The 22371-nt window shown below is 34.9% G+C and overlaps 1 protein-coding gene across 2 annotated transcripts in view; it reads left to right on the top strand.

Annotated features, from left to right (window-relative positions):
• The first annotated feature begins 12555 nt into the window (after positions 1 to 12555).
• LOC110028072 (alpha-L-arabinofuranosidase 1-like) overlaps positions 12556 to 22371 on the top strand; it is a 36958-nt gene continuing 27142 nt past the window's right edge. The window contains exons 1-7 of one of the 2 annotated variants that reach the window (XM_020729784.1): positions 12556 to 12674; positions 12777 to 12963; positions 14981 to 15035; positions 15434 to 15645; positions 16298 to 16419; positions 16532 to 16685; positions 17752 to 17821. In XM_020729784.1, coding sequence (XP_020585443.1) covers positions 12787 to 12963; positions 14981 to 15035; positions 15434 to 15645; positions 16298 to 16419; positions 16532 to 16685; positions 17752 to 17821 — 790 coding nt within the window. In that variant the 5' untranslated portion in view covers positions 12556 to 12674; positions 12777 to 12786. The other variant, XM_020729783.1, reaches the window with a different exon arrangement.

The following is a 22371-nucleotide window of genomic DNA, read 5'->3' as shown; positions in this document are numbered from 1 at the left end:
ACTATATATATATATATATATAATTTGAATTAGGGATGTTAGTGATTTGATTTTGAGTCGAGTTGGAGTCAGCTTAAAATTGGCTCGAATAGATTAAGTGTAGCTCTCAATCTACTAGCTAGTGATCTGTTATAATTGATTTTGAGATGAGACGTCTTGAAATTGATTTAAGCATGATCTGGCTCGAAATCGTAATAAGCTAGCTCAAATTGAGCTCTATCCAACGTGAAATTGAAACTAAGTGTCTCAAATTGAGTTATTTGAATTCATTCTGGCTTGAAATTGGCTCGTGAGTTGTCATATTCAATTTTTCTAGGCATTATATATACATGTTTTGTAAATAAAAATTGCTACAAGTTGATCTCGAGTCAGTTTGAGAAGATCCATATTTGGCTAAAAAAAAAAAGAATTTGAAGCAGAGACTTGGCTTACAGCTCGACTCGTTTATTTCGATCAAATCTCGCTCCAAGCAAAAATTCAAATTGTTTTTCAAGCAATTAACGTTCTTCGAGCAAAATTCATATCCCTTATTATAATTTGTATTTAAACATGTTCCTCAAATTTCACTTTTATATTTAGGTTTTATTTTACACTTATATCCCTTATTATAATTTATGTAATTTATAAATAATCTTATTTTTTATAAAATCAGCATATTATTTTTTTTATTTTTAACTTTATTCTCACTCAATTTTCTACAATTATTTGTTAATTTTCTAAATTAACAAATGCATGAAAATGATAGTAAAAGTATAAATATATTGGCAGAAATTTTATTCCCTTAAAATAATAATATTATTTTTTTAGTCCGTCAACTACTATCAATATATAATTTTGTCCGCTTATTATTAACTTTTGAGAAGAGATTTTTTGGTAATCCCAAAATTATTTGCATATAATAAAATCGAGGGTCTATTCGATCGGTAAGGGTTGTCGATCGTCTGACAAGCCTTAGTTCAATTGATATATAGGTCCGACAGATTGTTCCCTATTGATTGTCCTGAAGGCTGATTACTGCCCTATAAGATTTCTTCTTGGCGTCTTTTGTCGACCGTTTGGGTAAGCTGCTTCCTTCACAATTATTCATCTGGAAACTGTTGTGGTATAAAGAATAATAGAAAAACAATTTTTGAAGAAGCAAAAAAATGAAATGAGAAAATTCACATTAGAAAACATTAACACAGCGGAACACACAGATTTACGTGGTTCGACAAATTGTCTACGTCAACAGAGTTGCAGAGGATTTTACTACTTGAGGTATATACATCAGTCGATCATCTCGACTTACAAGAGAAATCTCTGACTTCATTGCTCTCTTTTTCTCTCTCTACACTGAGATGTACTGAAGAAGATAAACTTACAAGAGAAATAAACTTAATTTCTCTTATGCCATAAGCCACAAAAAAGATGCCAAGGGAGAACAATCTTCTTATTTTCTTTCTTCTTACTTCCGTCGCAAGGAACAACTGTTTGTACTTCTCTTCCTCTGTCCCGAGGAAGCCCGAAGAAAAACACTAAAAGGTCGTGTATCAGATTATTCTTCTTCCTTCAATCGCGAGCCAACACTAAAGACTGTCGAAGAAGAAGCCTTGGAGAGCGATACTCCTCTCACTCGAACCACACACCCCCACGCAACCGTCATCCTGTTCGCGAATTAAAGGAACAGGGCGACATGAAGGGAGGCGGCGTTTCACGAACCAGGAGGCGAGAGCAATTCGTGAAAATGCAGGGTTGCGGCCGCAACCTTTCGCGATCAGGAACAGAGAGGCGGGAGCTGGAAGCATAGGCTGGAGCGGTTTCCTATCGGGCTTCAGCTAACAAATCTCTCACTTGGAGACTGATACACTGGCTACAACGTCAACTTCCTCGAACTGATATCCTCTACTGGCGGCGTCACACTTTTTTTCAAACATGAATCCTCCACTTCTGCAACTCAAAGCCAATGTTTTCACACCAAAAGACCAACTGAAGCTGCGCACAACTTCAGTTTCTTAAGAGTAACACCCTTAGTCAACATATCAACAAGGTCCACATAGCAGGTCCACATAGCCTTTGCACCTCCAAGTTATTTCCTAGTTTACTCTTGTCTCTGCTTTCAACTCCCATTTCATGTGCAATATCTTGTCTCTGTTGAAAGTCTTTTTCAACAAGTATAGTCTTGTATCTTTTATTGTCATCAAGCTCAGTCTTCACTTGGTACACCCTTCTTCCCTGGTGGAAGTTCTGCCGGCTCTCACTTGCTCGAACTTTCTTATTACAATATTTCTTCATAGTTCTGTGGTTCTCCATCATATGTCCGTGGAACAATAGAAATGGGTGCCCCGGAGCCACTCTCCCCTTCAATTCTATCATCAACAGAAGTATGAATTGCCAGCAATAGTGCATCATGTAATTCTTCAGATATCACTTTTGCGCTATCATTCTTCATCTTCTTGGGATTCCTACAGTTTCTCTTTATGTTGTCAACTTTTCCACAATTCCAGCAGGTTGTCTGCTGACCAGGCTTTGATTTTGATCTATCTTTATTTGAGTTCTTATCATGCCATCTCCTTCTAAAATCAACATTCAGTGCCAAACTCGTACATGAGATCTCTCCAGAATCTTTTTTGCGTATCTCCTCACCCAAAATCAAATCACACATATCATCACATTTCAATTTATATTTACCTGCAGAATTGTTAACTATCATCCTCGTGGCTTTCCAACTATTTGGAAACGATGCCAACAATATCTGCTCACACATCTCATCATCAAAATCAATTTCAACAGACGACAATTGATTTGTGATAGCATTGAAATCATTCAAGTGTTGAGCAACAGAAACACCTTTTGTCATCATCAAATTGAATAACTTCTTCATTAAGTACCCCTTGTTATTTGCCGATGGCTTTTCAGACATACTTGATAAGACTGTCAGGAGATATGTAATTGTTATTTCCTTGATGACGTTGTGTGCAATAGACCTCTATAGGGTCAATCGAATAACCCTCAAAACTTGTCGATCCAACAAATTCTATTAAACCTCACCCATCCATTTAAGTCTTTTCCCCAATAACGGAAGATGAAGTTTCTTCCCATAGAGATAGTTCTCTATCTGCATTCTCCAAAAACCATCTGCATTCTCCAAAAACCAATCCAAAAACCAAAATATGTGCCATCAAATTTCTTGATCCTTGAAACATTCACTTCATCTGCAATCATCATTCTACTTCAGATACGAAACAAAACTCTGATACCAGTTGTTGTGATATATAAAATAATAGAAGAATGATCTTTGACGAAACGAAAAAATAGAACGAGAACCAAAAAACAATAACACAGCGGAACACACATATTTACATGGTTCGACAAATTGTCTATGTCCACGGAGTTGCAGAGGATTTTACTACTTAAGTAATATACACCAGTTGATCGTCTCGATTTATAAGAGGAATCTCTCACTTTGTTGTTATCTTTTATTCTCTCTCTACACTGAGATACACCGAAGAGAATAGAAATAAACCCAATTTCACTTCTGCCACAAGCCACAAAAAAAAGCTAAGGGAGAACAATCTTCTTCTTCTTTCTATTTACTTCTGTCACAAGGAACGACTGTTTGCACTTCTCTTCCTCTATCCCGAGGAAGCCCGAAGAAGAACAGTAAAAGGTCGTGTATCAGATTCTTCTTTTTCCTTTTGCCGCGAGCTAATGCTAAAGACCATCGAAGAAGAAGCCTTGGAGAGCGATACTCCTCTCACTCGAACCACACGCCCCCAAGCAACCATCCTCCTGTTCGAAACTTAAAGGAACGAGGCAACGTGTAGGGGGGTGACGTTTCGCGAACCAGGGGGCGGGAGCAGTTCGCGAAACTGCAAGGTCACGGTTGCGACCTTTCGCGATCAGGAACAGAGAGGTGGGAGCAGGAAGCATAGGCAGGAGCGGTTTCCTATCGGGCTCCAACTAACAAAAACTCGATATCTACGTTTGATCGTCCGCATCTCATTCCTAAGACGCCCATCTACTTTAAAATTTATGCTGACACATTTTTATGTATAGACAAATCATTTATTTATCCTTTGATAATTTTCATGCACAGACAAATCATTTTCTCGTGGTTTGTTAGGCCCCACAGTTCCAGTACCTATAAAATTATTATTAAAAATTATATGTTGAATCCAAAAATGTTGGGAAGACACCCACAAACAATAGAACATCCTGAATAAATAAATAAATAAATAAAAGACACTAATGAATAGTAGAAATTACACAGTCGTTGCTCGATGGAAGACTCCTTATTTATAGACACAAGAGGTTACACATATGTCATTACATTTATGACGTCATCTTATTAGGTTGGTGAATATTATTTTAATACTTTACAAATATGAGATCAATATACACGTCGGTGGGTAATTCCAAGCAACAGGACTCTTCCGACCGATCTGCGCTTTGAGCAGACCAACCGGTCCAACTGATGAGATTGTGGTTTTCGGGGGACAATGAGTTGAAGGATGAAGAGGTTAGCCCGACCGGGATTTGTTGTGATTGATTTGCCTTGTTCTGTGTGGATAATAACTAATTGGTCAGTCATTTCGCCTGTTTACTGTTGTATCTTCACTGAGCCGTTAGATTTTCTCAAGCTTCGTGCTTATACATTTTGGATATACACATACATACCACCTAATTTCTATGTATTTACATATCTAACACTTGAATTTAATTTTTGCATTTATATCACTCAAAACATGCATATCACATAAAAATATCACCATTTTAACTTCAAAAGAAAAAAAAAGCAAAAATACACCAATTCAAGCATAGGTATGATATATAGATTATGAAAGGTTGGTTGATTTATGATACAATAATACTTTCAATTTAACATAAGTATCTATAAATATCATGATAGTTTTCTTAAATAAAAAATAGAAAAACTTTTATTAAAATAAAAAAAATCATCATGCTTCTAATGTTGAATTTGAGTATATTTGATACAATTTTTCTACAAATATTTTTTAAGACTACTATTAAATTCTTTTAAGACGTCAGGTCTATCGTCTGTAATGGAGTGAAAATAAATAAATAAAAATTTTATGTACTATAATGATGCTCTATAGTTCAACCGTTAATGAATATAGAAGAAGAAAAATCTTGGAGGCAGTCACCTCGACAAGTATGTTGGTTGGCACTTCGACAAGTGAGACTGGCAAGTCAATCTCAACGATTGACGCATGACAACTATGTATGGAAAAAATAACAGGCCTGTTTAACCAATGTATCAACTCACAAGAACATTTTTTAGTATACAACTATTTGCACACTTTTATATGACAACAAAATTATTATCATCTAAGAAAAAAATTATGATGATGTCTTCTTTGGTGTGATAACTTTAATCAATCATCATAGTTTTTTCCAACAACAACAAGCCTCTATCGCACTTAGTAGGGTCGGTTACATGAATCGTTTTTCTCCATTGCGTCCCATTGAGTGTCATATTTTCATTTAATTCTAATAGATTTATATAGTTTTTTATTCAATGTACATAAGTCTTTTTAAGTCAACCTTAGCCTTTCTTAACACAAGTCAAATCGGAAGCATCTACTCTTCTAATCGAATCATCAGATGGTCGGCGTTTAATGTGACCAAACCATCAATGACAACTCTCTCTGAGCTTCTCCGCCATTGGAGCTACACCAACCCTATCACAAATATAATCATTTTGTATTTTGTCTATCAATGTCAAGCCACTCATCTAGCTAAGCATTCTCATCTCAACAACACTTGACTTTGTTTTATGCTTCTCTTTTAAAGTTCTCTTTTAAACTTTTAAAGGCCAACATTTTGCACCATAAAGCATTACAAGTCTCGCCATTATCTTATAACATTTAACTTTCAGTCTCAACATTACTTTTCTATCACAAATAGGCTTGATGCATTCCTCCACTTCACCCAACCAACTTAAATGTTGCTAATAACATCCCCATCTATATCACCATCACTATGAATAATAGACCTGAGATATCTAAAACATTCACACTTTTTAATGATTTAATCACCCATAGCTATAACTTTGCTACTAAAGCAACAACGACTAAAATTACATTCTATGTATTAAGTTTCAGATCTACTCAAACTAATGACTTTAGACTCCAATGTAGACTTCCATAATTTAAGTTTGTCCTTAACTCTTTCTCTAGTCTTATCCACAAAAAGGATATCATCAGCGAAAAACATACACCAAGTTACATCCTAATGTAAATGTCAATTAAGAGCATTCATAACTAAAACAAAAAGATATGAGCATAAAGCTGATCCTTGATGTAATCCAATTGAACAAGAAAAATACTTTGTAAATCCTCATTTTGTTCGAATACAAGTAACAACTCTAGTATACATATTTTTAATGACTTGAATATAAGTCATACCAACACATTTATTCTCAATAACTCCCTTTTGGAGTAAGCTATTTCTAAATTAGCAAAAATCATATGTAGATTCTCCTTGTTCTCTTTATACTCATCCATCAAACCTCTTAATAAATATATAGCTTTCATAATAGACCTACCTAGCATAAATCCAAACGATTTTGAGAAATTTTCATATCACATCTTAACCTATGTTCAAGTACCCTCTCCCATAATTTTAAAGTATGACACGTTAACTTAATTCCTCTATAATTTGCACACTCTTCCGTGTCCAATTTATTCTTAAAATGTGAACCAAAATACTTTTCCTCGACTCCTCAAGCATCTTTTTAATTTTTAAAATAATCTTAAATAATATAGTAAGCTAAAAAACTATCAAATTTCTTAAATATTTTCATACTTCAATTGAGATATCATCAGATCCTACAAATTTTTCACCATTTGTTTTCTTTAGAGCCTCATAATTTTTTTTAACTCATGCGATGGTAAAAATAAAATGTTTTGTTATTATTAAAGATATTAAGATTACTAAGGTCAATCATATTTTCAGACTTCATTAAAAAGTTTATCAAAATAGCTCACTCAAATATGTTGAATATCTTCTTATAACAAAAACACTTCTTTATTTTCATCTTTAATACACTTGAATTAAAATTTTATTTTTCTTTTTTCTTTGTTTGATTAGTTTATACATTTACTTTATAAAATTTATTAAAAATGAATTTTTTTGCGTCATAACATACTCTCTAAGACCCCGTATGGGTCACCTTGTATTTTTCTCAATTCTCTAACTTGTAATATTAAACCAATTTTTATAACATGACCTTTTATACTTTATCTTTTCTTTCACATTATTATTCCACTACAAACTATTTTTATTTATAATTTTTTTTTTCCTTTTGATTCTTCAATGAATGCATAAGATATTATTATTCCACTACAAACTATTTAGTCTCTTGAATGCATAAGATATTTATCTTCCATGAATCATAATATCAACTAATTTCATTAATATACATATGACAGTATATATATTCTAATATCCTATCATAATATTTTTTTCGTGAACTAACTATTTTACTCATCTTCGTCCGTAATATGAGTACCCTTGCATGTTTGACCCTACACCAGGCATATGTATTGCGACCCTTTCACAATTTTTACTTAATCCATGTTATACAACACGTCGCTTCCAGTGAATGTCATATCATTTACATGATGATTTAAATGATTCATACCATGATTTTTTTTTGACAAATTTCATAATAGTTGTCCACTACCTAACACAATCCTCAAATTTTCGCATGTAGGGCTTCAGGCCCGATAATAGCAACGTTAGTTAACATAATTTTCTTGAAAAAAAAATCTAAATGTTCTTAATAATTTAAGAAAGTAAAATTCTTAATTTACAAGACTAGATCATTATTATTCTTTTTTTTTTTTTTGCTATTTGCATATACATAACACCTAATTCTAATTCCTATGTATTTACATATACCTAATTCCTATGTATTTACATATATAACACCTAATTTTTTCTTATTACATTTATAATATCATATTCAAAATGTGACTATTTTAAACTTTCTAAATGAAGAAATACACCTTTTCATGCATTTTTCCTGCGTTGAGAGTGAGAGACGAAAAATTATTGCATACACCGCATGCAGAGAAACATGCGGTGTTCGATCCTGACCGTAGATCACAGTGATCTACGATCAGGATGTATTTCGGTGGGCCTCACTTAATTTTTTTTTTTTAAATAATCAAAAATACATCCTGACCATAGATCACCGTGATCTACGGTTCGGATCAGACACCGCATGCATGCGGTGTCCTTATGCAATAATTTTTAGTGAGAGAGAGAGGGGTGGCCAAGTGGCTATGGTTGGAGCAACTAAAAGAATTCAGAAAAGAATGGGTAAGTTGGGTTTGGTGGGGATTCGGTGTTGTACTTCTAAGACTTTCGCGGGCAAATATATAAATTGGTTAGGAATCAATTGCATCAACTTTGGTTGATGTGATTTCTTATATTAAACTACACGCAATAATAGATTTGTAGAAAAGTATTATTTGAATATGAGGGGTGTTATCATAAAAAGATAAAAGTTAGATCTTGAGAGATAATAATAAGCCACTGAATTCTTATGTACTCATATATTTGGACATCTAAAACTTTCATTTTTACATGGAAATCTAGTCAATTTGAGTGCCAAAAAATTAGTGATGGTAAAGTAGCATTTTAATGTTTTAGTGTTGCGTGAAGATCCATCTCACACACGTATACAAAAAGTAACAAAAAGAGACATCATAAATTTTATTTGGCAAAGTGCTATTGAGGGAAAAGAATATAAGGTATAGCCCATTTAGAATAATTCTCTATGTAATTATTAGTAAACATGTTAATTTCTTCACCTTGATTAGAGAAAATGAAATTATAAAATTGATAAATTTTCTAACATGCACCTGACTCGAAAAATATTTGGTTCGACCCTAACCCGAAATTTTCGAGTCAAGATCGAGTCATGTTGGAGTGTGAAGTTAATGTTTGACACCCCTAATCTCACATACGTAACGTATGATCAAAGTGTTGCTTATCGTAGGAGGAAGCACTCTTCGCCTGAGAGAGAATAATGAAGTATTCAAAATTTACCTCCAAATAGATGAGGAAGCTCTCCTCGCCGGAGAGTAGGAATGATGAGAACTCCATAATCCTCATTCTCCTAAGAGATGAGGAAGCTCTCCTCGCTTGAGAGAATAAGGAAATCGCTGGAGTTGACCTTCCCCAAAACAGTGAAGAAGCGTTCCCCATTGGTTAGCCGGAATGTCGCTGAAGACAAAGAAGATGGCCAGAGAAATGGAGAAAAAGACGAGGAAAATGGTTTCCCTGGCCTTCTCTGGGAAGAAAATGAAAATATCCTCCAAAAAAGTCCCTTAAAAGCTTCTTCCAAGCTCCCTTGCTCATTTCCTCCCCTCCAACTCCAATGGCTGTCGATCCAAGCAAATGAGCCTTTTCCCGGGTTAATCCTCCTCAAATGGCTTACCCAATGGATCTAAGCCACCTTCCCAATTCCTTTTATGCCATTTTATGGTGAATAACCTTTTAGGGTTTAGGGGATGAGGACTACTGGCTATGGCCTTCTCATTGGTGGGAGACTAGGGCCCAAAATGCAAAACTCGCTAAACAATTTACGATGGCGTGGCCCCACAGGGCTCAGGCATAGTCATGCCATTATTCAAATCGTGGATCAGGGTTCGGAGTGGCTACACCCGAGCTCAGCGTAATTACGCCGGACGCTCTGTCTGACCGGCGTGGTCACGCTGCTCGAGGAACCTAGAGCACTTCTAGGAAGCATTGGTGTGGTCATCCAATTGGTTAGGCACGACCATGCCAGAATAAGGCATGGTTACACCAATCGACATAAAATTTTGGTTCTGGAAAAGTCCGTTGAAGGGATTTCAAGCCTCTTAGGACCTCCGGAGGATCGAATATGAGCACACATGACCCTCAGACCTCGATAGGGGTGGAAATGCATCTCAAAAGTGCTCGAGAAGGTAAATTGTACACGTTTCACCGAGCACGACAATTCCAATCGAGAAATTCGTTCGTCCGGACCTTAAACTTAAGGCACGAACACACATGGAACAACCTCGTTAATGGTCTATGTCACGAGAATATCAGTATCAACCAAATAAAACTCCTTGCCACAGGAACGAGCATCATCGCGGAGGATACTAGTGGCAATTTTAGTTTGACTATGATAGACTAGAAATACGGCTAAGATGATGTATAACTCAATCATAGCGTCGTGTCACTCGATGAAGATGTTTTGCATACGTTGCATCAAAAATCGATGCCAACAATACATACCAAATATATACATGATTGTGACATATATAACTAGCTCTCTTTTTATCTATAATAATAGCTATAGATAAGGAATTTTTCTTGAATATTTAAGTTAGTCAATGTTAAAATTAACATAAAGCTTTAATTCAACTAAATAATTGAATTATAGTTTTATAGAATAAATGCTGAAATATATTTTATTAAATTTATTGAAATATTTTATATCCTGATATTTCTTTTTTCAATTAGTGTAAATTGCATATGGTTAATTTGGGTATCAAACCTTAGCTCAACATTGTAATTGAACTTAATTCGTTAACAAGCTCATGAGCTGAGCTTATTGAGTTAGGGACTAGACTTATTATTTCAACTCAAATTATACACAAATTTAAGCTTAACCTGGTTCGGCTTGTTGGCTTATAATTGGGCTCACTTAAGTTTCGTCGTTCTATTTACAGTTCATTGTCATATCATTCGCCGCATATCTCATCATTGGGTTCTCAAGCAAGTTTTTATTGCTACACTATATGCCAAGCTCCCATTGAAATCCCTTTGCTAGGTTCTACAACGAGCTGTCGTCGTAGCTTTATCCTCCTAGCTTTCGACGATCGGCACGTCTTCGTACTAACTAACTCGTTATGGCATCGCCTTCACCACCAAGCTACTACCATTAGTCCTGTCTCAATGCTATCCAATTTGTTTTTTTCATCGATCTCTCACAGTGTTGTTAGTAACATCGTTATATCAAAGATTCAAAATAAGCTTCCCTCACAACCTTCTCTCTTATTTTATCGTTGCTTTTGACCAACGAGCTTCCATCAATTCCATCTTTGAAGTTCCCATTCTTCTTCAATGCGTTCTTGCAACGACTTTGATATGAGCTATAGATTTACAGTTGAGCCGGTTGTATGAGGTTGGCATGAGTTGGTGCACAAGTTTGAGCCTGCAATCAAGCAGTTGAACTTATTTTGAGTTTTAGCATCAATATGAGTTCGAATTGACTTTGTTAAGTGTCATATCACCATCTCTAAGAGCAAATCCAACCATATCCAATGATCTTAACAACCGTCTACCACCATATTGCCGTTGTTATTATTATTTTTTTCAGAAAAGATGAGCTCAAAGAGTAATATACATGCTTTTAGAAACACAAGAACTATACCTTCAATCATTATGTCACAAGCAAGTTAACATTTTGCCTTTCGATTATATATCTTATTGGGACATGTTAATTTATCTCATCCAAAATAAAATAAAATAAATCAAATAAATAAACTAAAAAATATCATTGCAAAACATCACATGCTACTAGCAAAGCTAATCAAAATATTACTCTTTCCTTGAAGAAATTTTCGCACAAAGCAATCATTCATGCCATATTATTTTTATTTTATATTTAATTAAATATGATATATTATAAATTTAAGACCAATATCTTTACCCACAAACATTTCTAGAATGCAAAAAATTAAAATATGCTAACTTACACGCCACAACTTGTACCAAAAAAGGAATTGGCAATGGAGGAGAATAAATATGGTAATAATGCAAATTTTTTTTTTGGGAAGATTTACATAAATACCGCTGATTTCCTAGGTATATATATATCGAACAACTAAACATGAATTTTTACATGCCTATCATCTTCCCAAGGTGCACGTCGAAGATGTGTGAGCGTTGATTCTGAGGATATCTAACTGTAGAGAGAAGGAGAGTACGACGGGGGAGAACTCACTGATAGATGATCACGATACACGTTTATCTGATCGGATATAACTATTCGAGCCAAAACCAAAATTGACTAAGCCACGAGGAGCAAAATAGGCGACGAAACGATCAAAGCACAAACCATCTAGATCGAAACAACAAAAATATGAAATCAAGCTAACCGCGAAGAAAGTTGACCCAATATAAAAGAAAAATGTATTTCAGTAGATCTGAGTCGAGAAAAGATGCGGTTTTATAATATCACAAAACATCCCGTGAATGCCCTAAATGTTCCTCGTCAGGGATCAATAATTAACAATACAACAAAGAATCTTATAGTCATCCCTTAGGCTCTCATGGTTGAAGAGCGAGGTACTATCAAATTACTGTGATTCACTATCTACTCGATAGTCCAATGTCGCTCTACTGACTTAAATTTCTCACGAAAGTTAGAAGGTCGATAGCTAGACTACAATAGCGGACTGACAATGTATGTAAATATGTAAGAATTGGGTTGTATTTATGTAAATGCCCCTTTCTTTAATAATTTTATTTTTACTGCCATAATCCAGAAGACTTTTTGCGCGCCACATTTTCGCACATTTTCTGCTCCGACGATACGTAAGTAAGAGGTCAACTGCGAGCATTTTCGGCCCTGTCCCCGTTGCTGAAGCTGCACGAAAACCCTATTTCTTGTCGTCTTCCCAAAGGTTTTATCTTATTGATTTGAGCTTTTGCAGATGAGCTGATACACGCGGAGTGTATCTGTTTTCTCCTGCAGCTCTCACTCCGAGTGTGTGCATTGGATGCAGCTAAGGCAAAATGGGAGTGGAATGGGGATATTGTGGAATTATGCCTCTTTTCATGGTTCTACTGTGCTGTTCACGTCTATGTTCTGCGATAGAGTTGCTGGCAAATCAAACGGCCTCTTTAGCTGTCAATGCTTCGCCAAAATCTGCGCGGAAGATGCCCGATAAGTTGTTTGGAATCTTTTTTGAGGTGAAGTTGGCGTTCTTATTAGTATTTCGGTCTTTGATTTTGTTGGAATTGCTTTATGAATTCTTCATCGCCTTTGTGGAATTTGAATTTGATATTGGATGTTTAAATTGTATATGATATTCAGGGGCTGTTTTGTATCCTGTTTCAGGCTGGATAAAGTAAAATTTGGTTAAATCCCAGTTCTGATAAATCTAGTCTCAATGCAATTTGTGATTAAATATAAAATTTACTAAATCCCACCATTCACTGGATTCAATAAACTTAAAAATTTTCCCTCACCTGCAAATCTTAAATCCTATTAATTGCTGAAGATTTATTTAACAAGCTTTGCTGGTTGGTGTGCCAAACAGTTTCTATGTTTTAATCCTATTGATGTTTAATAAATATGGAACAAGATTTACTAATGTTCAATCCGGATCTGTCCCGTGAATCGCACCAAAAGAGAGAGAGAGAGACTGAAGTAACAAACAATAGAGTGAGGGATTTTTTTTATATTCTTTGATTACCCTTTACTGTAGAAATGATCCCCTATTTATAGGAGAAGGGGATATAATGTAGATAATTATATGCTTACCCCTACTTTAAGGGGGGTGTTACAGGATATTTTAGATGTTTACATAAGTAAGCCTATAGCTCGGCTACTCTATTGCTCGGTTTGCTGAGATCGCTAGGATGAGACTAGACTGTTGGGTAGAGGGTGAATCATCGCAATCCGATAAGTAGCTCGTATCTTGGCAGGTCCCTTAGCGGTGTTCACGTAGTGTATCATGGTGAGAACCTATGGTATCCAGAAGAGTCCAGGGAACTCTTATGAGGCGAGTGGTGATGCTGGGGCGAGAGTTGGGCTAATGCCTTCTCTCGACTTATAAATCTTGTACTTTGGCTCATATGACCATCGTCCAGTTGGCTTCAAGTCCTGACCTAAAGGATATATACTTGGTCAATCAAGTTTTTGATCTTTTGGTGATGTGACGTTTGGTATTTCTTCTGTGAGTTGGGCTAATACCTTCTCTCGACTAAATAAATCTTGTACTTTTGCTCAGATGACCTTCGTTCGGTCGGCTTCAAGTCCTGACCTAAAGGATATATACTTGGTTAATCAAGTCTTTGATCTTTTGGTGATATGACGTTTGGTCTTTCTTCTGCGGGTCGTCCGTTTTAGGATTTAAGGGACAGATAAGAGGCCAACTTACTCGAGATTAGTGCTGATGCTTTTCTGATGTACAACTATATCGTATTTAAGTTTAATCCTACTTTAGCCAGATAGCTCCTCTGGTTGTGTTTTTATTGAAATAATCTAGCGGAAGGGAAATACTTTTTGGGGCATTTACATACATAACACTCAATTCTTATGACTACATATCTAACACCTAAACTCTAACTTTTTACATTTCTAACACTCAAATCTTTCATATCACATAAAAATTATTACTATGACTAACTTTCTAAAAGTGAAATATACCTTGTCATGCATAGGTAAAGCGGCATTAATGTAAATATTATAGTTTAGGTGTTAGATATATAAATGCCTAGGAATTGTGTGGCATGTATGTAATTCTTCATTTTTTTATTACCTCACTATTAGGTGTAATTCATAAGAATTTTATTTTACAAAATGAAGCAGTACACATGCTTATTTCTAGTTGTGATTATCTGGTTAAATCCCATGAAAACTGAAGTAACATTAGAGTGTAAATTAGTTTTTTCTTTGAAATACACAAAACATGGAACTACTTTTCCACTCAACTTCTACTGAACAACGTAGGTGTGTGGAAATTTGTTTCACTTCAATTCTATTAACATTTACATTTTCATTTTCTTCACATTTCACCCCTTCTGATGCCTCCAAATTTAGCCTCTGCATATTGGATGTACTTTTATCATTCTATTTTGGACTTTATAAGCATTTGATTTGTTTCAAACTATTGCTCGTTTAAATCGGAATATAAGCTTGATTGATCATTTTGAATTTGAATTAAATTTAAGTTATATTAACGATTTGAGTTATCATGGGCAGGAGATCAACCATGCTGGAGCTGGTGGATTGTGGGCAGAGCTTGTAAGCAATAGAGGTAAGTTGAGTGAATGACTTCATTCCTAAGAGCGAGGAGTAGGATTGCTTCTAGTTTATTTTTTTTGGGGACATTTACATACATATCACCCAATTCCTATGTATTTACATATCTAACACTTAAACTTTACTTTTTTACTTATATACCACCCGAATCTTTTATATCACATAAAAAATACCACTATTTTAACTTATAAAAAGTGAAATACGCCTTTTCATGCATAGGTAAACTGTATGTATGTAAAACTTGAAGTTTAGGCGCTAAACTTGCAAATATATAGAAATTGACAGATGTTCATGTAAATCTTCCTTTTTTTTAGCTTACTTTCTGTTTTGTGGCCCTTCTTTAGCTCACTTTTTTTGTTTCTTGTATCTACCTAAACATTATTTGGAGTCCAGGATTTGAAGCTGGTGGTTCTAACACTCCTTCAAACATTGATCCATGGTCTACTATTGGGGATGAATCAAATATTTTTTTGTCGACGGACCGATCATCATGTTTTATTCGAAATAGAGTTGCTCTAAGGATGGAAGTACGTTGTGACGATAGGGGAACTAATAGGTGCCCGGTGGGCGGTGTCGGGGTGTATAATCCTGGTTACTGGGGCATGGTATGCTTCATACAAATTAAATGTTATATCTAATTATTGTTTAGATCCATAGGGGTGTTATTAAGTCAAGCCGACTCATGTGCCAGGCAGGTTTGGCTTGATAAGTGGCTCGTGAGTTGAGCCCGAAGAGCTAAAAACAGCTCTAGTCCGTAATCTTGTGAGCCGACTTGTTTAAAAAATAAGTAATCTAGAATATACTCAAAATATATTAAAATTTAAGATTCTATATTCTAATTAAAAAAATAAAAAAAGATATTTTATATTTTATATCAATTGATTTTTTATTAGTTATCTCCTAATTGTTCATCCTATTTGTTATTCTATTATAATGCTAGTTTAAAATAATATTGTATTATTTGTTTAATTATAAACAAGTTGGTTTGTGAGCCGGCTAGAACTCTTGGACTTATGCTCCTGATCGAGCTCCAGGTCGATTAATTAATGAAACTCATGCTCAAGCTCAAGCCAAGGGTGGCTCTAGCTCGACTCGACTTGTTTACACCCCTATGTATCCATTGTCGACTTTTAACTTAATTTAATTTGGATAATTTTAATATTTGATATGTATCATAAATCCTATTCTATTTATTATTGCAGTTATGCAGTGCATTAATCCAACAACTTTTATTTTATTTTTATTTTGGTGTTCCAGCATATTGAAGATGGAAAAAAGTATAAGGTGGTGATATATGTTAAGTCAAAAGATACTGCAAACATTTTAGTTTCACTGAAAAGCTCAGACCGATTAACTTATCTTGCAGGAGATACCATCAGGTTTACTCTTCTCTTTTGTTTTAATATTGTAAAAAATTGAATTTAAACTGGAATAAGTTATATATTCCCACCTTTATTTCTTGGATAAATTAGAGGAGGAATGTTTTTGTAGAACTGATGCATCTAAGACATCAGATTGGACTAAGGTGGAGCTCTTATTGGAATCTAAAGGAACAAATACTAATTCAAGGCTCGAAATAACAACCACTAAGGAAGGTGTATATTGGCTCGATCAAGTATCAATAATGCCTGCGGACACCTACAAGGTATCATAGCATACATCAAATAGCTATGCATATTTCTCAGAAAAGTTTGATGGGGCATTTACATACATACCACCCGGTTCCTATGTATCTACACATCCAACGCCTAATCTTTATTTTTTGTATTTATACCACTCAATTCTCTTATATCAAAACAAAAAAACCACTACTTTAACTTTTAAAAAGCGAAATGCACCTTTTTATGCGAAGGTACAACAACAATAAGCCTTTATCCCTCTAAGTGGGGTCGGCTACATGAATTCTTTTTCTCCACTGCGTCTTATTGAGTGTCATATTTTTCATTTAATTTTGATAGATTAAGATCATTTTTTATACAATATTCCGAAGACTTTTTAGGTCTACATCAGTCTTTCTTAATCTATGTTGAATCTAAAATATCTACTCTCCTAACTGGATCATCAGATGACCGACGTTTGATGTGACCAAACCTTTTAAGATGACTCTCTCTAATCTCGTCCGCCACTGGAGCTATACCAATCCTATCACGATTATATTCATTTCACATTTTATCTTTAAATGTCAAGCCACTCGTCCGCCTAAGCATTCTCATCAGCAGAACTTAAACTTTGTTTTATGCTTTTCTTTTAAAGGCCAACATTCTTCGCCATAGAGCATTGTAGGCTTCACCACCATCTTATAAAATTTTCCTTTCAATCGAACCAGTACTTTACTATCACACAATAATCCCGATGCAGTCGTCCACTTCAACCAACCAACTTGAATTCTACTATATGTAAGATGACATATATGTAAAAATTAAAGTTTAGGTGTTAGATATGTATATACCTGAAGAATAAAGTGTTATGCATGTAATTCTTTCGAAATTTGAGCTATTCAGAAGTTTTGTATATTCCTATCCTTCTCACTTGAAATGGTAATTTCTACATCATTTCACTTACTGAAGCTACAAAATACATATTGCGCACTGTTTTTCCAAAATACAAAAACAAAATATTTTAATTCACAAATCATAGAGCTTATTATTTTCTATGGTATATTTCAAGGTTTTTCTCACTGTGCAAATTGTGATTTATAAGTTTTACTGCAGGGACACGGGTTTAGGAAGGACCTCGGTTCTATGCTAGAAAACATGAAACCTCAGTTTCTTAGATTTCCAGGTTTGAAATGGAATTTTCTTTCTTACTTTGTTCTTCATGATACGAATTGAGTCACTATATGTTACAGAGCTGTTTACCAGGTTCAGGACTAGCCCATTTAATACTTGGTTGCTTTAGTAATTATTTAGAAAATATTGATTGTAAAATTAGTAGAATGAAGACCCGGTTGAATATAATATGTAAGTTTAGTTGGTATGATATTAACAATTATCATTTAATAATATTAAAAGATCAGATGTTACTTTTGTTTTATTCTAGAAAAGTTGAATTCTTTTTTTCTCAGATTTTCAAATTTGAAATAAAATTTTTTAGTACTATGTCATAAAAGATATGAACCGAGTCACTATATGTTGCATATTTTATTATTAGGTTGGGGACTAGCCTATTCAGTATTTGGCTTGTTTGGTTAAATTTTGTTGAAGATAGATACCATAAAATTTGCTGAACAAATATTAGCTAAGTATAAGATATATAATTTTAATTCTCATGTTGTTAATGGTTATCATTTAGTGTTATTAAAAGATAATATGATACATAGATGTAATAGTTTTTAGTATCTTTGCTATATTTTATGAAGGAATTAAAATATGGATGTGGATGTAATCTTTATAAAGGTTTTATGGTTAAAATTGTTGGGAATTTTATTTGATAAGATGTGAACGTCGAGGCTTAAGGATGAGTTTAATACATTTTTGACAGCTAACATTTGCCATTCCCCACTGTTCCCTCTCAATTACTCTTCTTTCCCACCTTACCGTCAATTCGTCACCATTCTGAACCACCAAGCCACGAACCACAACCAATTTGATGCAACTTTTATTGTGATTGTCTGTCTGTTGTCATTTCCATTTCAGGGTGTCATTTGTAACAACTTATCTGCTTTCAATAATAAAATTTGCTTTCTTATTGTTGTTTTGATTAACTTCAGTATCAATTGGTATTAGAGTTAGCTTAATCCTAGTCCTTTCTTAAGGCTTCTAGCATCTACCAATATCCAATCCTATCTCCACCTATCACCCTTCCACTTTATTGATTTTTTTCAAATCGGCCACTAAATTTTCTTTTTCACCTTACATCACCCCTACATTTCATTTCACCCCTTGGGCCCTAAGCCTAATCATGCCACCAAAGAGGCAATTTTCAGACACTGATTAGGAGTTTATTATGGAAGAGATGTAGTGGAAATTTTGCCGAGTGCTACAATGACTCGCTGATCTTGAGGAAAGGACCCAAGGAGAGGTCACAGTCGAGCGTAGTAGCAAGATCCGACAAGGTGAGAGAGGAACTCCTAAATCGCTTCCATAAGGATGATTCCAATGCAGAAGAACACATAGCATGACGCTTTAGGATATAGTATTGGAGGAAGTTGACGATTAAGTGCCTTTTGGAGGATACAAAGACTCAGGAGTGAAAGTGGTATATCGGATTTCGAGGGGAGATTGTATCCAGATGATTTCGTAGAGTGGCTACAGTCCGTCAAGAGGGTTTTCAAATATAATGATGTGCTAGGTGATCGTAAAGTGAAGCTTGTTGCTATCAAGCTGAAGAAGGGCGCATTGTTGTGGTGGGAGAACCTAAAGAGGAAGAGAAAGAGAGAAGGAGAGAGCAAGAAAACTACCAGGGAGAAGATAAAGAGGTAGTTACAGCGACAATATCTACCCCATACATCCAGCAGAATCTTTTCTAGAGACTCCACCGCCTACAAGGCTACAACGAGTGATATCAGTGGAGTACATGATATACCAAAATAATGTGTTGTTTTAAGTACACATTTTATGCTTATTTTTGGTGATATTTTACACTAAAAAAAGGGTATTTTCATGTTTTTGTTACAGATATATCAATTTTAGATATTTGGAGCAAAAGTAGAAAAAATGACGAAATTTGGAGCCAAAACAATGAATTTTGTGATTCTAGCGCCTGACGCTTGAAGCGCCAAAGCTCAGAATAGCACAGTCTTAAGCAAGCTGGCGCCTGAAGTGCCAGAACTAGCGCCTGTGGCGCCAGAGATGACTTTTTACGAATTAAGGCGGTTCAGGATGAATTTTGCGCGAATTTCGAAGGGACAACTTGTTTTAAATGCTCTATGGAGTGATTCAATGCATCTAGAAACTTTAGAAGTTTCTTTTATGAAGGAATATGTCTCTTGGATCAAAAGACAAATCTTTTGAAATTCATAAGGGTTTACTTTTGGATAGAATTTTGGAGAGAATTTTGAATTCTTTTTGTAGGGAGACAACCTCTAATAAAAGAGAGGGAAGTCTAGGGCATCGAGAAGAGGCGTGAAGGGGAGTTCAACGGTTCAATTGAGGCGTGAGAGAGAGAGAAGGTCAAAAGCTTGGAGATTTTCTTCAAGGATTGTAAAAGGAGGGAAAGTGAGAGATTTCTTCTTCATTATTCTTCTAAGAGATAATTAAGAGTGCTTGTAAAGAGGAAAATTGCTTGAAGAGAACTTCTAGGGATTTGCTTGGGAATGATTAAGATAAATTGTCTTTTATTTCTTTATTTTTGCAAACTCGTTTTTATATATGAAATTTGTCTCTTGTTGTTTCCTTCTCATGAATTCTGAGTAGTCTTCTTTATCCTTCTCCCTACTTTGAGATATGATTTTGTGAAGAATTGATTTTGTTTTATACGGTTTAAAATGTCTAATTTGTGATGATTCAAACTCTGATCTTCATTTATTTTTCGATTTGACCAATTGAAATGTTAAAATGTGTTGAGAAACATATGTTCTGAAAGGGCTATGATTTCTACAACATAGTGAGAATCACATTTGATTCCATGGAAGAGAATATCATCCATGAGATTGAGTGCAAATAAATAGGAAAATATACTTTGTTGGATGCAAAATTGGAGATTTTAAGGTAACAAATTAAAATCCTAAGTTTGGCCCAATTGATTGGAAATTAATGCGAGATTGTTAACCCTCAGGTGAGGGAGTAGTGAGAGCTTTGTAGTGGCAGCCAATATCCTCCCAGCATAACCACGGAATTAGGGACCAAACTTTGGATTAGTCAATGTTCTCTATGCATTTTGAAAATGATAAAGACTATGATTGCTCTTATTAGGCACAAAACAATTTTTATGTATTTTTAAATGATATTAATGTCTTCACAATCCATATGCTCATTGTAAAGGGGAATGATGCTTTATGAAAGTTGAACTCTTCATCACAAAAACTTTGTTTAGTTTTTGTAAGTCTACTTTTGAAAGTTTAGCAATTTGTTTAATTAACTTAGTTCTTTTAACTTTTAATTTAATTAACTTAGTTCTTTTAACTGCATTTTATTTAGAATACACTCAATTGCTTTATATTCAAATTTCATACTTCAATTTTGTAGTTTAAATTGTGATTTACATTATAATCATAAGAATTTATCAATAAGCATTTCCAACTTCCCTGTGAGATCGATATATAAGACTCCATTAGAGTCATTACTTGAACGATACATATATTTGTGTTATTATTAGGGGATTTGACAGTTTAAAGATTTTTAAAAGATTAAATTATTTTTACTAAAGTTATTTTTATTCGATTTACATTGTATATTTATTATTATAACTGGTGTGTATTTTGTAATATTGAAAAATACTTAAAAAAGTAATACAGAAAAATCCGCCACATCAGTACACAATGAAGTTTATGCAGCTTAAGCTAAAATGTGATCTGATGGAGCCAGTGCACATGATAGCTAGATCGTTGAGAGGCATGAAACCCGCTATCGAGAGAACATGGTTTAACTACAATCTTATTGGTCTTTGAGCGATGTTTAAAGCTTAGCACTGAAGGTGGAGAGACAACAGAAGTAGAGTAGACACCCACCGCTATTCAAACAATCGCCCACTATTGGAGACATCAACAGAAGCACACTTAAGGCAGTTGAGAAGTCTGACCAGGAGAATGATAAAACTATCCAGAGTGAGAAGAAGTCTGAGAAGAATAACACAATCCCAACCAAAAATTTTTTCATATGCCATAATTTTGGACACATCTCTTTCATCTTTGAGTTGTATCCTTCACCAAGCAAGGCGTGATGGAGGAAATTAGCGACAAAGAGGTAGCTGAATAAAAGGTGAGGAGTTCCAACGTCCATCGAATGATGGCGAGATGTTTGTGGTTCGATGGGTCCTATAGATTGGGGCTCTGAGGGATCAGTAGTGGCTTCGCCACAACATATTATGCCCGCTGCACTGTAAATGAAAATATATGTAGTCTCATCATCGATTGAAGGAGCTGCAAGAACTTAAAGTCTACACAAACGGTGGACAAATAGAGCCTCAAGACTCAGAGACATTCCTAGCCGTATTCCCTGCTATGATTGAAGAAGAGAAATAGGGTTAGCATTGACATGAGGTGTCTTATGAATTTTTTGATTAAGAACAAACTGCAAGTTCAAGTGCGATGTGATGTGGTGCCTATAATTGCCTGTCACCTTTTGTTGGGTAGACCATGATAGTTTGACCACATGACTCATTATGATGGGTTCATGAACTTATTCCTTCACCAAGGATGACAAGCGTATAGTCATTTTACCCTTTGTGTAGTT

The sequence above is a fragment of the Phalaenopsis equestris genome, unplaced genomic scaffold (genome assembly GCF_001263595.1).
Source record: "Phalaenopsis equestris unplaced genomic scaffold, ASM126359v1 Scaffold000488, whole genome shotgun sequence".
NCBI classification, from domain to species: domain Eukaryota; kingdom Viridiplantae; phylum Streptophyta; class Magnoliopsida; order Asparagales; family Orchidaceae; genus Phalaenopsis; species Phalaenopsis equestris.
The sequence above is the reverse complement of the archived record's forward strand: the minus strand, read 5'-3'. Positions and strand labels throughout refer to the sequence as shown.